The sequence below is a fragment of the Daldinia decipiens genome (genome assembly GCF_022478715.1).
Source record: "Daldinia decipiens strain CBS 113046 unplaced genomic scaffold F4813scaffold_31, whole genome shotgun sequence".
Classification (NCBI taxonomy): domain Eukaryota; kingdom Fungi; phylum Ascomycota; class Sordariomycetes; order Xylariales; family Hypoxylaceae; genus Daldinia; species Daldinia decipiens.
This window is the reverse complement of record NW_026054574.1, coordinates 294045-307059: the sequence shown is the minus strand read 5'-3', so window position 1 is coordinate 307059 and position 13015 is coordinate 294045. Positions and strand designations below refer to the sequence as shown.

The window sequence follows — 13015 nt, the reverse complement described above, 5'->3', positions numbered from 1 at the left end:
ACGTTCATATTTTGGAGACATTGCTGTTAGTCCATGCTCATACTTAGGCATACTTGGTTCCAACCGGAATAAGGGAGTTACTTACCCGCCTATGAAACCTAAGCGAACCGGAGCCGTACACCTTAGGTACATGTTAGGTACCTAGGTAGGTAGTTAACGTAATTTTCGAAAGGGTGGCCGTCTAAAAGTTATTCTACTAAATATTACTTGTATTCCTCTAATTACAGTTGCCCCGTAATTATTTTCTATTATGCCCTAAAAGATCATGCCCAACATTACATATCATGGTCTAGATAGAGTTAAGACGAGGACATGTCCTAATTCGAACCACGAGTCTCCAGCACCACCTCTCATAAATGTCTGATGATGTGGGCAGTTCACATTGGTGATCCGCCAAGAATGCACGAAACAAGCTTCAATCGACTGACAGGGCATGGAGACAGAACACATGTGGTGACACAAACAGAATGATATAAATTTATTCGTCGTAGGTACATGATATTGTACTACCGCCCCGTACTTTTTATTCTCCTGGATGATGATAAGTGTATATGCTCATCATTTGAATAAATGATCAGTAATATGAGAAATTCCCTCGACTAATTAAGTTCCCTAAACATGCATACCTTCCTGCGAATCGGCATTATGCTGCTTTTGTTGCTTTTCCTTCCATGACACGTAGTACCAGACTCCAAGCGTCAGCAGGGTCATTGCTATTGTGACCAAGACGTATATCCAGAAGTAACGTGAGACCATGGTATTGCCGTCATCTCCAGGAAACCAGTTAAAGAACTGCATGGAGAAAACACTCTGCCACGGGGTGGTTAACTATGAACATGCCTTGGTAGTAAAGCAGCAATCGTGCATCGAACATATGACTTACTGCACAGAACGTTCCTGGGAGAAACACCATTGTGACTACAGCGATAGACCGCATATGCCGTGAATCACGTCCCGTTGCTAGCGCTATTTCGACATTAGTGTCCCCGTGAGACTATCAAGCTATGTTAGTGAATGGACTACTTAAATAGTAGTAAAATTGGAAAGGTAAGGTCGAACCCATTGCGTAGCCATTGCCATTCCATCAAGTCTCATAGCACATTCTCGGATCTTATCTTCGTACTCCTCCATCATGGCCTGGAGGCGGCTATTGATTCTGGCTCCAAATATCCTCATCCTATGATTACGCAACTCAACGCTTTTCCAGTTTTGTGGAATGGTCCTATATTGGTAATACCCACTAACGGGCCCGATACATGACGTCTCACACAACGGATGGCAAATTGGTTCCGTTAACATGTTCATCTTGGAGTCGCAGCCAACGCATGGAATATCATCGTTACCAATCCGCGAGTACTTTCTCTCATGTGGTCCAAATAGTGTATTTCTGAGCTCACCAATATGTCCAGCCATCTTAAATAACTGCGTGTTCCAGGTAACTAGGCTGTTCTTTAGATATGCTGTGTCGAGCCACTGTGACCTCTTATCCTTGCTTTGCCCCTTAATGCTAGGGCAGCGTATCTGCTGCTCCACTGGAAGCTGGTAGTCTAGTTCAAATATCTTCTCTTCAATATTGTTGATGTAATCCTCGATAATATTGAGGTGTCGGTTTCTCTCCAGCTCTGCAAAAATTCCCGGTAGTAGTAATGGGTAGCTGGCCTCTACTCCAGGATAGTTCAATCGTGCAATGACTTCATTCTCTATAGATACGGGACAGCCGAACAGTATAGCATACGTTAATCCAGAGCGTGGAAAGTGGGTAACAGTTAGAGCGAGATCCGCTTCCCATGCATTTGTCGTTCGGCAATTATATGCTATTTTATTTTCTTGTGAGCTTCACCTCTCCATGCGCAGCAGCATCATGATATACGTACCATACGCGGGATGAGTAGAGCCCTCTATTTCGATCTCCATCTCTACCCGAGAAAAATGAGGCACGTCAGACCGGTTTATAACCCGGGCTATTGACCCGTGAATATAAAATTTTTCCGACATTAATTTGAATACTTTGGGTGAAAATGGTAAGGTCCTAACACTGCGACTTCCACCATTATTCAGAACGGGTTTGTTCCCGCAGCTCAGCCCTCTATCCTCTTTAGCAGGGCAGTTCGTGGATCTCTAAATCCATGAGTTAGTGATTCGTCAGCTTCGTTCGATACTGGTCTATGGCTGTTATATACCATTGAGAGATTCATCTGACCGGGCCGTCTCGCGAGTCTAGAAATGCAGTCAGCAATCTAATATACGAGTTTTTAAGCATCGTACTTACATCAGTATAAGCCCCGAGTTTAAGCTATCAGGTGGAGGAAGCTTTTTGAATGGTTAGCGAAGGTATTTTCGACGTAGTAAGTTCAATTGTGTATATACCATATTAATCCATTCTTCCCAACGATCATCAGTATTGATCGACTCGATAGTTGACTTCTGAAAATGTAAATTAGTGTGCCGTTACGAAATCTGAAGGATGAATATTGGTAACCTAACCTGCTTAGATCCCTCCAACCTTGTTACTACTGTTGACTCCCCTGGCTCGTATTTGAAGACTTTTTGAAGGTCCTTATCATTTATCCCGATGCTTTCTCTCGGTAAATCCATCTTGTTGATATTGTATTCTAGAGCTGTGCCTAGATCAAATTATTGTAGATTCCTCCTCGTTCCAATTCGGGCAACATTTATCGGAATTACAGATATAATCATGTTAAGAAAGTAGATAGTGCATTATACACGGCTAATTACGAGGTTTTATATATAATAATAATATAATACCTTATTCAAAATCAAAAACCGTATATTTTTATCTATTTTCTTGAATTAAATATAAATATGCGAAATCGTTGATTTTGTATGGGAAATGGGTGGCCCCCACTAGGGTGGCTGGCCCCAGTAAAGGTGATTTAACTTAGATACCTAGGTACATTGAGTCAACACGGGCAGTACATATGCAGTGCAACCTATTTATTTCTCAGCCTCCAATAAACACAGCCACGTACTTGGTTGCGTAAGGCATTTAGGCATTTTTAGCCTCAGGGCTGTTTTCCCTTCTTCGGAATCGTGTACTACCGCCTCTGCTCGAATCGAGATTCATTACAAGGCTAGACCTCTTTCTGGTTAATCCACAAGTCAGATTTACAGTCAAAATTAAATCGAGTGGTTTCGTTAAAGGCCACAGCCCCCTACGAGATTATGGCTGCTGTCTCGGTCTTTCGAGCGCGATATACGGATGAAACTTCATTGTATGAACACCTAAGAAAGGTATTCCCAACAGGCACGATTCAGATAAACGTAGGTGCTTGAGCACGAGGAAGCATATATTTCCCACAAATGAAAGCTCTGACAGTAGTTTTTAGTTTCAACGAGGTCGATTCTACTGCACAATCCCCCGAACCTTGACGCCGGTAAGATATATATAGAGAGTGACTCTATATACATTTCGAGTAGGATTTCCACACAGTTACAAAATGATATCTAATATCGATGGCTAGAAAGAGACCGAGGATGTCCAATCGGCACTCGAAAGCGAACACTACGAAAGATAATGAGATGGCAGAGAGTGGATTACTTATCTAGCTCTTGCGAGACGAGAACCTCAGGTTATTATACCAGGTGTTGGCCATAATAATTCGATGAATTTAATAAAAAGACTTTAAATAAATGCCCACGCCTTTATCCCCTTAGTTGTATTACATATTAATTCCAGGGCTCTGATCAATTCAATCTATCCATCAGAATCCACTCGCCAAAAATCATTCTTAATGAGTAGATTAACTACACGGCCATGTTAAATCGACTAACCTAGTATGTGTGCCATACGTGTTGATTAGCGTTGGATTGAACCGAGCCCTGCATATTTCGAGGAATTTGGATGTTCCTCAACAATTCATCTCCTTCTTCCAAGTTTTGCTCGGCCCTTTGTGTGGGACCACTGAATCTCCTGAGGCAAATCTTCGACTTTCTGATACGGTCCCTTGCATCTTCACTTAATGATCCTTCGGCAATAATGGGACGAATGCTTAGACGATCTTTATCGGGTTGTTGGTTGAAACAGTATTCGTTATTACCTGGTCCGGTGCATTTGGCATGAAACAACCTCAGATCTTTGAGCAATTCGCCCGTTCTTGCTCTTTTGTCGACTTCTGTCTCCACGATCAGCATTTTCTTCTCGATCAAGTCCAAGAATTCGTGCATGAAGTGGGTGCAGTGAGGATGATGGTGCATTGTGACGAACCACTTGAAACCAATCAGCTGTGCCAGCTAGAAAACAGAGGTATCAAATCAATACTTACGTCTTTCACCTCCTCCTTTATAATAATACCGGTTCTTCCATTTTCTGTCGTTATGATTTCGAAGTAGATGGGCATATTGCATCCGGTAATATATGGCGTCATACGCTTTTCGAGGAACTGTTTTCTAAGCTCTTCGCCACCGAGGAGCCAGGTCAACAGGTCAAGGAAAAGGCAGCCGAGAGTCCAGATATCGAAGGCCCTACTTATGTAACCGTTTTCCATATCACACTCAGGCGGCCGAAAGGGTGGAGTCCACGTAATATTCTTGTTTGGAATGTTAGATTTACTCCAGTCGTGATGCATAGAACCAAGCCCAAAGTCTGAAAGAACGAGGACGTCCTCCTTACCCTCGGCACTAAAGACAAGTATATTCTCTGCCTTTATATCGCCATGCCGGCCGTATAACCTTTCATTCGGCTGCAAGGAGCCCTGCCCCGGGGGATTGTGAACTGTGTCAACGGCCTCCGTGAGCTTGAGGCATTGTCCAGCGAGCCACCGAACAGTTTTGACATCTCCTTTTGGGTTGGTATTCAGTTGGAAATATTGATCCAGGTCGCATTCCGCCCGTGGGAAGAGAAAACAGTAACGGTTTTCATGCTTGTAAGTCATCAAGACAGTTACAATATGTGGATGTATATTACCACTAAATCTTTTAAGCATCTCTACTTCCTTTTGGAAATCTTTCTTGTTTCGCTCACAGTTCGCAGTTCCGTAAAGCTTTTTGAGCGCGAAAAGACGTTTTTTAAATACGGGCTAAAGTGTATATAGTAAGTGACCAAGACGTAATATCGTTATAAGGTAGTGCACTTACCGGGCAAGGTTCGTCGCAAAAGTTATGAGCCTTCGAATGGATCTCGACAAAAGATACTTCACCATATCCCCCTCTCGTCTCGACAGAAGATACTTCACCATATCCCCCTCTCGTCTCCGGGAGATCGGGCGCGTCACTGTTAGGCCTGGACGAAGTATTATCGAGAAAGGGCATAACAACCTCGTTCGAGAATTCCTTATGTTTGCCGCGTTCTAGAAACGGAACATTCATTCTCCATTGATATGAATTGAATTCAATCTTATCTCGTATGTTCCACTTACTGGTATATAGCGAGCAGTTATCATTGGGGCCCTTGATGATAGGTAGATTCTGGTCGCATATACCATCATCTATCAATTTAAATATATATGTGGCTTGTTCAGCCAAAACCAGTGATGCGAAAAGTCGGATATATGTCTTGCCATCAGTTGTAATTGAGTTAGCACCGGGTTGGCCATCAGCGCAGATAAGCCCCAAGTAGTATTCCATATTCTCGGTTGGCGAGGGATAATCAGGTCCATTGGCGTTATCAAAGAATTCTTGGAGATAGTTCTGGACTCTCGATCTAAAGAGAAGTTTCCTCAGGCAATGTAGCGTTAAGAAATTCTTGCCATCAGGATGCTTATTCATGCTTTCAAAAAGTAGATTGAGGAGAGGTTGGCATGACTTGGGGTCGCGATTATACTGGGATATTTGACTGGGCCCTACAGGATCATCGGTAACAGTAGCCTCGGACGCAGCCGGAGCGATATTACTAGAGACATGAGCCATTTTTAGCGAATATTACTATTCAACTCCTCCCAAGGGCACATGCCGAGTCTTACCTGCTTTATATATAACCGTCAGTGCTATAGTATTCCTTGGAATAACGAGTCGGCTGCGAAACGCAACGAAATATGCCCTACCATAGAGCATCTGAGCCTTGTCCTGTGAAACACCTAAAAACAATGAAAAAGGAGAGGCAACCAAGGCATTCAGCTGCTTAGTTTTCTCCATTACTACATCTTTTGCGTAATTAATCCATATGGACCCCTTCAGATTAAAATATAGGAAAATAGCATATAGCCTAGATGCGGGTAACATGAGGTATACATGCAAGAGAAATGTCACGATTAACGATTCTCACCTATAGGAAGGCCTGGCGAGGTCGCACAACTTACTTCCATAAGCACATAGCCACCTAATATAACCAGATAGCAATAGTAGTTCCATGATTTTCTACATTTCCTTGCAAGGCTCTCTAGCTACCTATTTATACAATTAATTAGCACATGATCCAAAATGTTGACAATGACATAATCCTAGCTTCTCTGCCTAGGTGCCTACCTATCTTCAACAGGACGATTATGTTAGAAGGCATGCTATTATGCTTCTCAGCCGTTCTGCTAATTTCTTTCTCTTGGAGCCAGGCTGTCTTGGGCGGAGAACCTCGTCATCTTCACCTTCAGCCCTCGAGTCTAATTCCGTATTCCGCCCACGACAATCGTTTAATCGGACCGAGGAGCTCAACTTTGCAGGACCCTCAATATTTGCACAGTCATAATAGTCTCCATATCTTGATATACTTGACTGGAGTGAGTTTTCGTCCATTTGGCTTGTCTTATGTAAATTTTCATCCCGTCTAGTTAGGGTAACATTAGCTGCCCTGTCCCGGTGTCTAAGGTCATGGGATGATAAAGAATTCCGAAATGCTCCTATATCGTTTCGTGTCATGCTTAGCTCCTCTGGTTCTTTTGGTCCGTCAATACGAAGATCGGCAATTGGTCTTGTTGGTAGGAAGGTGATGGTATTATGGCTTAACTCCAAGGGGCTCTCCGCCACCTGTTCGTATACTTCATCGGTTACCGAAGCCGGAAACTGATCGAAGTCACCATGTTGCTTTCTGTCCAATTGGTATGTCTGTTGATGCGGAAGCAGCCTGGTTGCTTTTCTTTGAATCTCACATTGTTGCTCGCCGTTAGGTTCCCCGCTACCACCTATATTAGCCAATCCTGCTGTTTCCGTATCATGGAAATCCTGACGATCGGAATCGTTGGTCTTCCTCTTCCTCTCATAATAGTGTGCACTCTCGAAACAATATTTTTTGTCGTTTCTACATTTCCTATACATGTCGTCCAGTTTGACAACAACCTCTTCACATTTATAGCGTTCTTTGTATCGGATACGGAGCATGGAATTATATATGAGATCTAGAAAGTCGTGGATGAAGATAGAACATCCTTTTGTAGCGTGAAGTCTGTTAATCCACTATAGAACTTATAGTCAGTATTATTCAAGTAAGAAAGGAAGATTATAATCACATCAATCACGCAGATTTTCAGACTTGCTTTGTACTTTGAGCCTTCTTTTTTCTTTCCCAGGTTGAAAAAATTGTCTTCACGGATAGGGAACGAGGAGCTTTCAAAGGCTCGCTGTTTTGAGAATTCATCCACTCCCTCGTTCCAGCCATGAATATACCATGTCAGAAACTCTAGAAACACGCATGCTAGAGTCCAGACATCCCAGGGTTGGAATACCTCTTGTGTCAAGTCGCTCTCGGGTGCTCGGTAAGTCCGAGACGCAGCCAATCCATTGACATAAACGATGCGGTTAGATTTGTCGCGATGCCAACGTGTCAACCCAAAATCGGAGATTTTCAATGTACCCATCCAAGGTCTATCTTCATCTTGAGAGTCCTTGGACCACAGGATATTTTCTGGCTTGATATCACCATGTCTCCCCTTCCTTGCATCGTCCGGGGTCAATGGGGGCTTCTCAAAGTCATCTTTATGGATCAAATCCAGACCTTTGGCAATACCTCTGCATTGGTCTGCAATCCACAGCGCCAGTTCATAGGTTTTTGTAGGCTTTGTATGCTTCTTCCAAAAGTCCTTCAGGTTCCCTTCTGCCCAAGGAAATACTAGATGGTAATAGTCTCCATGGCGATAAGTTAAAACACCCTTACTGGGGCCACCCTAGTGGGGGCCACCCATTTCCCATACAAAATCAACGATTTCACATATTTATATTTAATTTAAGAAAATAAATAAAAATATACGGTTTTTGATTTTAAGCACAGTATTAGATTTTTATTATATATAAAAATTAAAAAAAAATGTTAAGGTTAATATCTGTAATAAAATAAATATAAAAATATACATTAATAATTATATATATAAATGTATATATAAAACTATTAAAGGTTATTAATACTTATAATTTTATTAATTAATATCATTAAATAAATACCGTTTTAATATAACTTTTAAATTGAATATAAAATATATAACTTATTTATTTAAAAAAAAATTAATATTTAATTTTAAATTTAAAAATTATATTAAAACATTTTTTATTTAATAACATAAAGTTTACATTTATATTATATTAATTGGTAAAGTTATAAGCAATAATATCCTTTAATAACTTTATATATAAATTTATATGTGTAATTATTAATATATACTTTTATATTCATTTTACCATAAATATTAGCCCTACCATCTTTTCAAAATTTTATACCTGGTAAAAATCTAACATTATACCTAAAATCAAAAACCGTATATTTTTATTTATTTTCTTGAATTAAATATAAATATGTGAAATCGTTGATTTTGTATGGGAAATGGGTGGCCCCCACTAGGGTGGCCCCAGTAAGGGTGGTTTGACTTATTCAAACCTCTGCCCTGATTGCCCTCGGTATTACAAAGCCACTTCCCTTCGGCGTTCTTGATGAAAGGTAGATCCTTATCCCATAGATCTTCGCGAATAAATGACTCAATCTTCTTAGGATCATTAAGTAGAATCAATACAGCAAAGATTTTTCGTCGAGACGTGTACATCTTTTGTCCCGTGACAAGATCAACATACTCAAACTCGTCCCAGATTTCATTAACCCAAGTAGACAGGTTTTTATCCAATGATAGCTCTGGCAGACAATAACGGAACTCTCTCTGAATATTTTGTCGAGTGATGATTTCATTGAGCCTATCGATTGGAATAAATTCTTGGTCCTTTCCCGGAATTCGGGTCCTTGCATTTTGTAGCTCATCTTCGAGTCTAGGGCTTTTGTCTTTCCGTTCATCCGTTTGATCTCGACTTGAAAATGCCCCAATAATCTCGCCCTCTAATAGTGACACTGGTTCCTGTGGATAATCCCCTATTAACAGACACTACAGCAAATATGGGTGCCCCCGGGTGGCTCCCTGTAGAAAACGACTTACTCCAGATGCCAATGTTTCGGACTGAACGAAACTCTGACATTAATTAGTCCATAAACCACTCAGTATATAGTAAGATATGTCGGGTTGATAAAGGCCATCATACTTACCAGGGCCGTTTTCATGTTCCACGCTCACAGGTCAGAATTATCTCTTGAAAAGGCTTGATATTAAATTGTAAAGTAGAATAGTCGCTCACAACCGATGTCAATATAACATAAATGATACCAAGCCAAGTGGGTAATTAATATACAAGTGCCCTCTTTAGTCAATCTTGTGACATGGCTTGATATTAAAACAATGAAATTAGGGTTATTGAGGCTCTTTTGGGGCCTTGCTTCTTTACAGAAATGTTTTTGGGGGTGTCTACCTGTTGCGTTACGCCTAGCAAATCGGAACAATCGCCTGAGATTAAGGCCCCCTATGAGTTTCTCTTCAGCCAACTTCATTCACGAGGCACAAGCTCTAAATGGATGTCCCAGCTACCCATTGACAACGGATAAGTAAATAAGCAATGGTACATGCAGCAATGCACCCAACTAAGTTACGGAAATGGGAAATGATTTCTGTAAGCGCATGGCATTTCTTGAATGATGATAGCTGAATTGACATTGGGGTTATTCCGGAATATCACGAGTATGAGAGGTATCTTCTCTTAAGTATCACACTCCAACCTCTGCTAGTTATGTAGGTAATTATGCAGTTGCATCCTCTAACTCAAAGTACATCAAATGGTCAAGGTACCTGTTACTAGCTTTACTGATCACCAGATCAGCTATTTCAAGTTTAGTCACCATAAGAAAGAGAAATTCCCGCGATATAATATCTACCAACTCGTTGTCACACGACACGTAGGTGAGAATTACCAAGCAATCAATCGTTCCGTCATTACGGAAGTCTTGCAGCATATAAGGAAGAGGCATAATCGACTCACCACTCGTCTTACTACAACACATTCTAGGGTTTACACCCCCACAAAACTATAGGCAGTACGCATATTGCAGTACAGTTAGGAACTAAAGAGACTTCCAAAGGTATCCAATATATACGCCTGCTACGTATCTGAACGCGATAGCACACTATATTACGTTACCTGTAACCACCTAACCTACAACTCTTAATATTAGGTACTGTCAATAATCGTTTAAGTCCGTATCTAACACGAAAGCCTTGGCGCACTTTAATCTCGCCACTCGGCCAGTTTGCCATTAACAGTTCCCATATATAGGGGGCAGAGCAGCATTTATTGATTTCATGCATTTTCCAACACCTTACGATTTCCTATTTGGGACATTCAGCTGGGCACTTAACAGCTGAAAGACTGCAGCGTTATTCGAGGTGAGATTCGGGAGTATTGCGAGCTTATATGATTGGTCACTCAGGAAACACAACATCATTCCTCATGATCGAATTCAAGTTCCAACTTCAGAGATATTCTGGGCTTTCGCTATGTATAAGATATGGATTCAGTCCATTTACAAAAACTTACTTGGCACTACAGTTCGAAAAGCTCCATTATTCGTCTCGCCAGATTAATAGTTTTGACTACGCATTACCAGAACAAAAACTGAACCTTGTTCCTATGGTAGTAGATACCAAGGGTATGGCTCACAGAACCAACGATACAGTCGACTTTGACATTTATACCCCTATTCATTCGAAGTACGTTCCAAATCCCGAAGAACTTAGTGAAATCCTAGAAGATCAGTTTGGGGCCGGCGAGTATGTAGTAGAAGTATGTCTTTTATCCTTACTACTTACTAGCTAACGCATTACTAAGATAGAGATAGATGCGCCATAATACATATAATGTCAAGTCTAAAGCGAGGCTTGATCACGTAGGTAGCCATCAAAGGAAGCATGCCAACTCATGTTACTATAAACTAACGGGAACATAATATCAGGGCACGATAGAGAGAATCCGACAATTGTCAAACATAACCAAAAAGTCAACATCAGGATTGGCGCTCAGTGTATAACTTGACGTTCCTGATGTGCTTCGGACTCCGTATCGTTAATATGGATTACACGAAGAGACCTAAAAAGAAAAAAACCTCCCCTTCGAAATAGGAGTCACCAAATACTGGCGAGAGGTGTAGAAGAACTTTGGTTGTCTAGTGCAGAGCTGTTTGGTGAGTTTGAGTTTCTGTATTACCAGTCATGTAGGAGTAGGTATATGGCGTTAAATAGCAACAAGTTACTCGATTTGCTTGTTTTCATTGAAGTTTACATTATATTCCTGTCTCCAAATATATCCAACACCTCGCAACCTTCAACCAACCTATTCCATATTTTTATGCCTTCCACCCTACCCTAGATCTTACAAGCCATATGTGATAGATACGGCATATTTCTCACTATGCAGTGCAGCCCGTAGCGTTTACATACGGTCATTCAAATGAGCCGACGCTATTAGTACAGTGGCGAATATGAAGAGTCCGATAGAAGTCATATATATACCTAGGTACCTATGTTTAGAAGTATAAGAGGATATAACCTAGTTAATACATGTTAGTAGTATGAAGAGCAGGGAATTGAGCAGACTAGCAGCACCGGCTCCGCAACCCCTAGTATTTGGTCTGTTAGAATAAGCAGAGCCTTGTATTTAATCCGTATAGTTCCTAGTTTATAGTCCCAATATTTATTTTTTCGAAATGCCTACAGATCGAAAGAATTCATTGCCTGTTGTAACATTATTCAGCAGCTACTGCTACTTTCTTATATAGACCCAGAAAATGCCTAGGTACCTACCTAGTCATACTGTTCTAGAATCTAGATATGTCATCAAGAAAGTTATTAAATGCCCCATTTTCAAGTAGTCAAATAAGTACAAATAATCAAAAGAAGGGCAAGGCCATGCTCCTCCGCAGCATTATCGACGAGTTGAAGAATCGGACTGCCAACGCTGACCATATCCTATCTTTCTTCTTTTTTTCAGGCTACAGACACCCGGCTGAACAATGGAACAGCTGTATTACGCGGTCTTATCTACCTCCTTGTCGACAAACAGCCATCATTTATTTCACATATACAGGAAAGGTATAACCACGCGGGAAAGGCACTATTCGAATGTGTAAATGCTTGGTTTGAATTGCACAATATCTTCGAGAGCATACTACAGAACCTAAAACTTACAAATACCATATTGATAGTCGATGCCCTTGATGAATGCGAGACGGATATCTCACGGCTTCTCAAACTAATTAAGAGCAAGAAACACCCATAGATAAATTTAGAGCCAGGTATCGAAAATGAACGGAGCGCACGCTTAGCAACCTTATATGGTCAGAACCATGAGATAAATTCAGTGGCATTCTCTCCCAACAGTCAACTAGCATCAGGTTCAAGCGATAGGACAATCAAAATATAGAACGTAACAATAAGTGCAGACTCAACCTTTTGCGGGAAACATGACGGTCGCATTGTAAACGTGGCTATTTCGGACTACGGCGTCGATATGGCACCAGCATGTGAGCATGAGGCGAAAGTATGGGATACAGTGACAGGCACGTGTCTAGCAAGTTTTACCAAAGAACACCAGTCGATTTTCAGACGTAGAATCTACCCCTTTCGGGGACCGCCTTGAGATATATATAGATCATTCATGGTCTCCTTTGGAGCTGAATATTGGCTGGTTTCGGCCCACGATCAGATTCGGACTGAAGTGTTAAACCACTTGTAAGTTCGAAAACCCAGGGGGGAAACGTAGAACGGATCAAATA

At 41.2% G+C, this 13015-nt stretch overlaps 4 protein-coding genes across 4 annotated transcripts; 1 reads left to right on the top strand and 3 right to left on the bottom strand.

Annotated features, from left to right (window-relative positions):
* Window positions 1-454: 454 nt before the first annotated feature.
* On the bottom strand, window positions 455-2858 carry F4813DRAFT_368192 (uncharacterized protein). Its single transcript, XM_049244275.1, has 8 exons — window positions 2485-2858; window positions 2368-2424; window positions 2270-2310; window positions 2181-2217; window positions 1875-2118; window positions 1060-1814; window positions 884-994; window positions 455-810 (listed from the first exon to the last, which is right to left on the bottom strand). Exons 1-8 carry the CDS (start codon window positions 2593-2595, stop codon window positions 613-615), a joined length of 1554 nt encoding a protein of 517 aa, XP_049097204.1. The 5' UTR covers window positions 2596-2858; the 3' UTR covers window positions 455-612.
* A 752-nt stretch (window positions 2859-3610) lies between these two features.
* F4813DRAFT_185438 (kinase-like domain-containing protein) lies at window positions 3611-5875 on the bottom strand. The gene is made up of 3 exons (XM_049239360.1): window positions 5095-5875; window positions 4284-5036; window positions 3611-4227 (listed from the first exon to the last, which is right to left on the bottom strand). The coding sequence occupies exons 1-3, from the start codon at window positions 5863-5865 to the stop codon at window positions 3793-3795; spliced, it is 1959 nt and encodes a 652-aa protein (XP_049097203.1). The 5' UTR covers window positions 5866-5875; the 3' UTR covers window positions 3611-3792.
* A 563-nt stretch (window positions 5876-6438) lies between these two features.
* On the bottom strand, window positions 6439-9418 carry F4813DRAFT_398568 (kinase-like domain-containing protein; the record flags this gene model as incomplete). The annotated part of the gene is made up of 5 exons (XM_049248067.1): window positions 6439-7341; window positions 7404-7993; window positions 8753-9218; window positions 9297-9329; window positions 9404-9418. 5 exons carry the CDS (start codon window positions 9416-9418, stop codon window positions 6439-6441), a joined length of 2007 nt encoding a protein of 668 aa, XP_049097202.1.
* A 937-nt stretch (window positions 9419-10355) lies between these two features.
* Window positions 10356-11952, top strand: F4813DRAFT_368171 (uncharacterized protein). The gene is made up of 3 exons (XM_049244274.1): window positions 10356-11028; window positions 11084-11131; window positions 11198-11952. The coding sequence occupies exons 1-3, from the start codon at window positions 10660-10662 to the stop codon at window positions 11270-11272; spliced, it is 492 nt and encodes a 163-aa protein (XP_049097201.1). The 5' UTR covers window positions 10356-10659; the 3' UTR covers window positions 11273-11952.
* Window positions 11953-13015: the final 1063 nt, after the last annotated feature.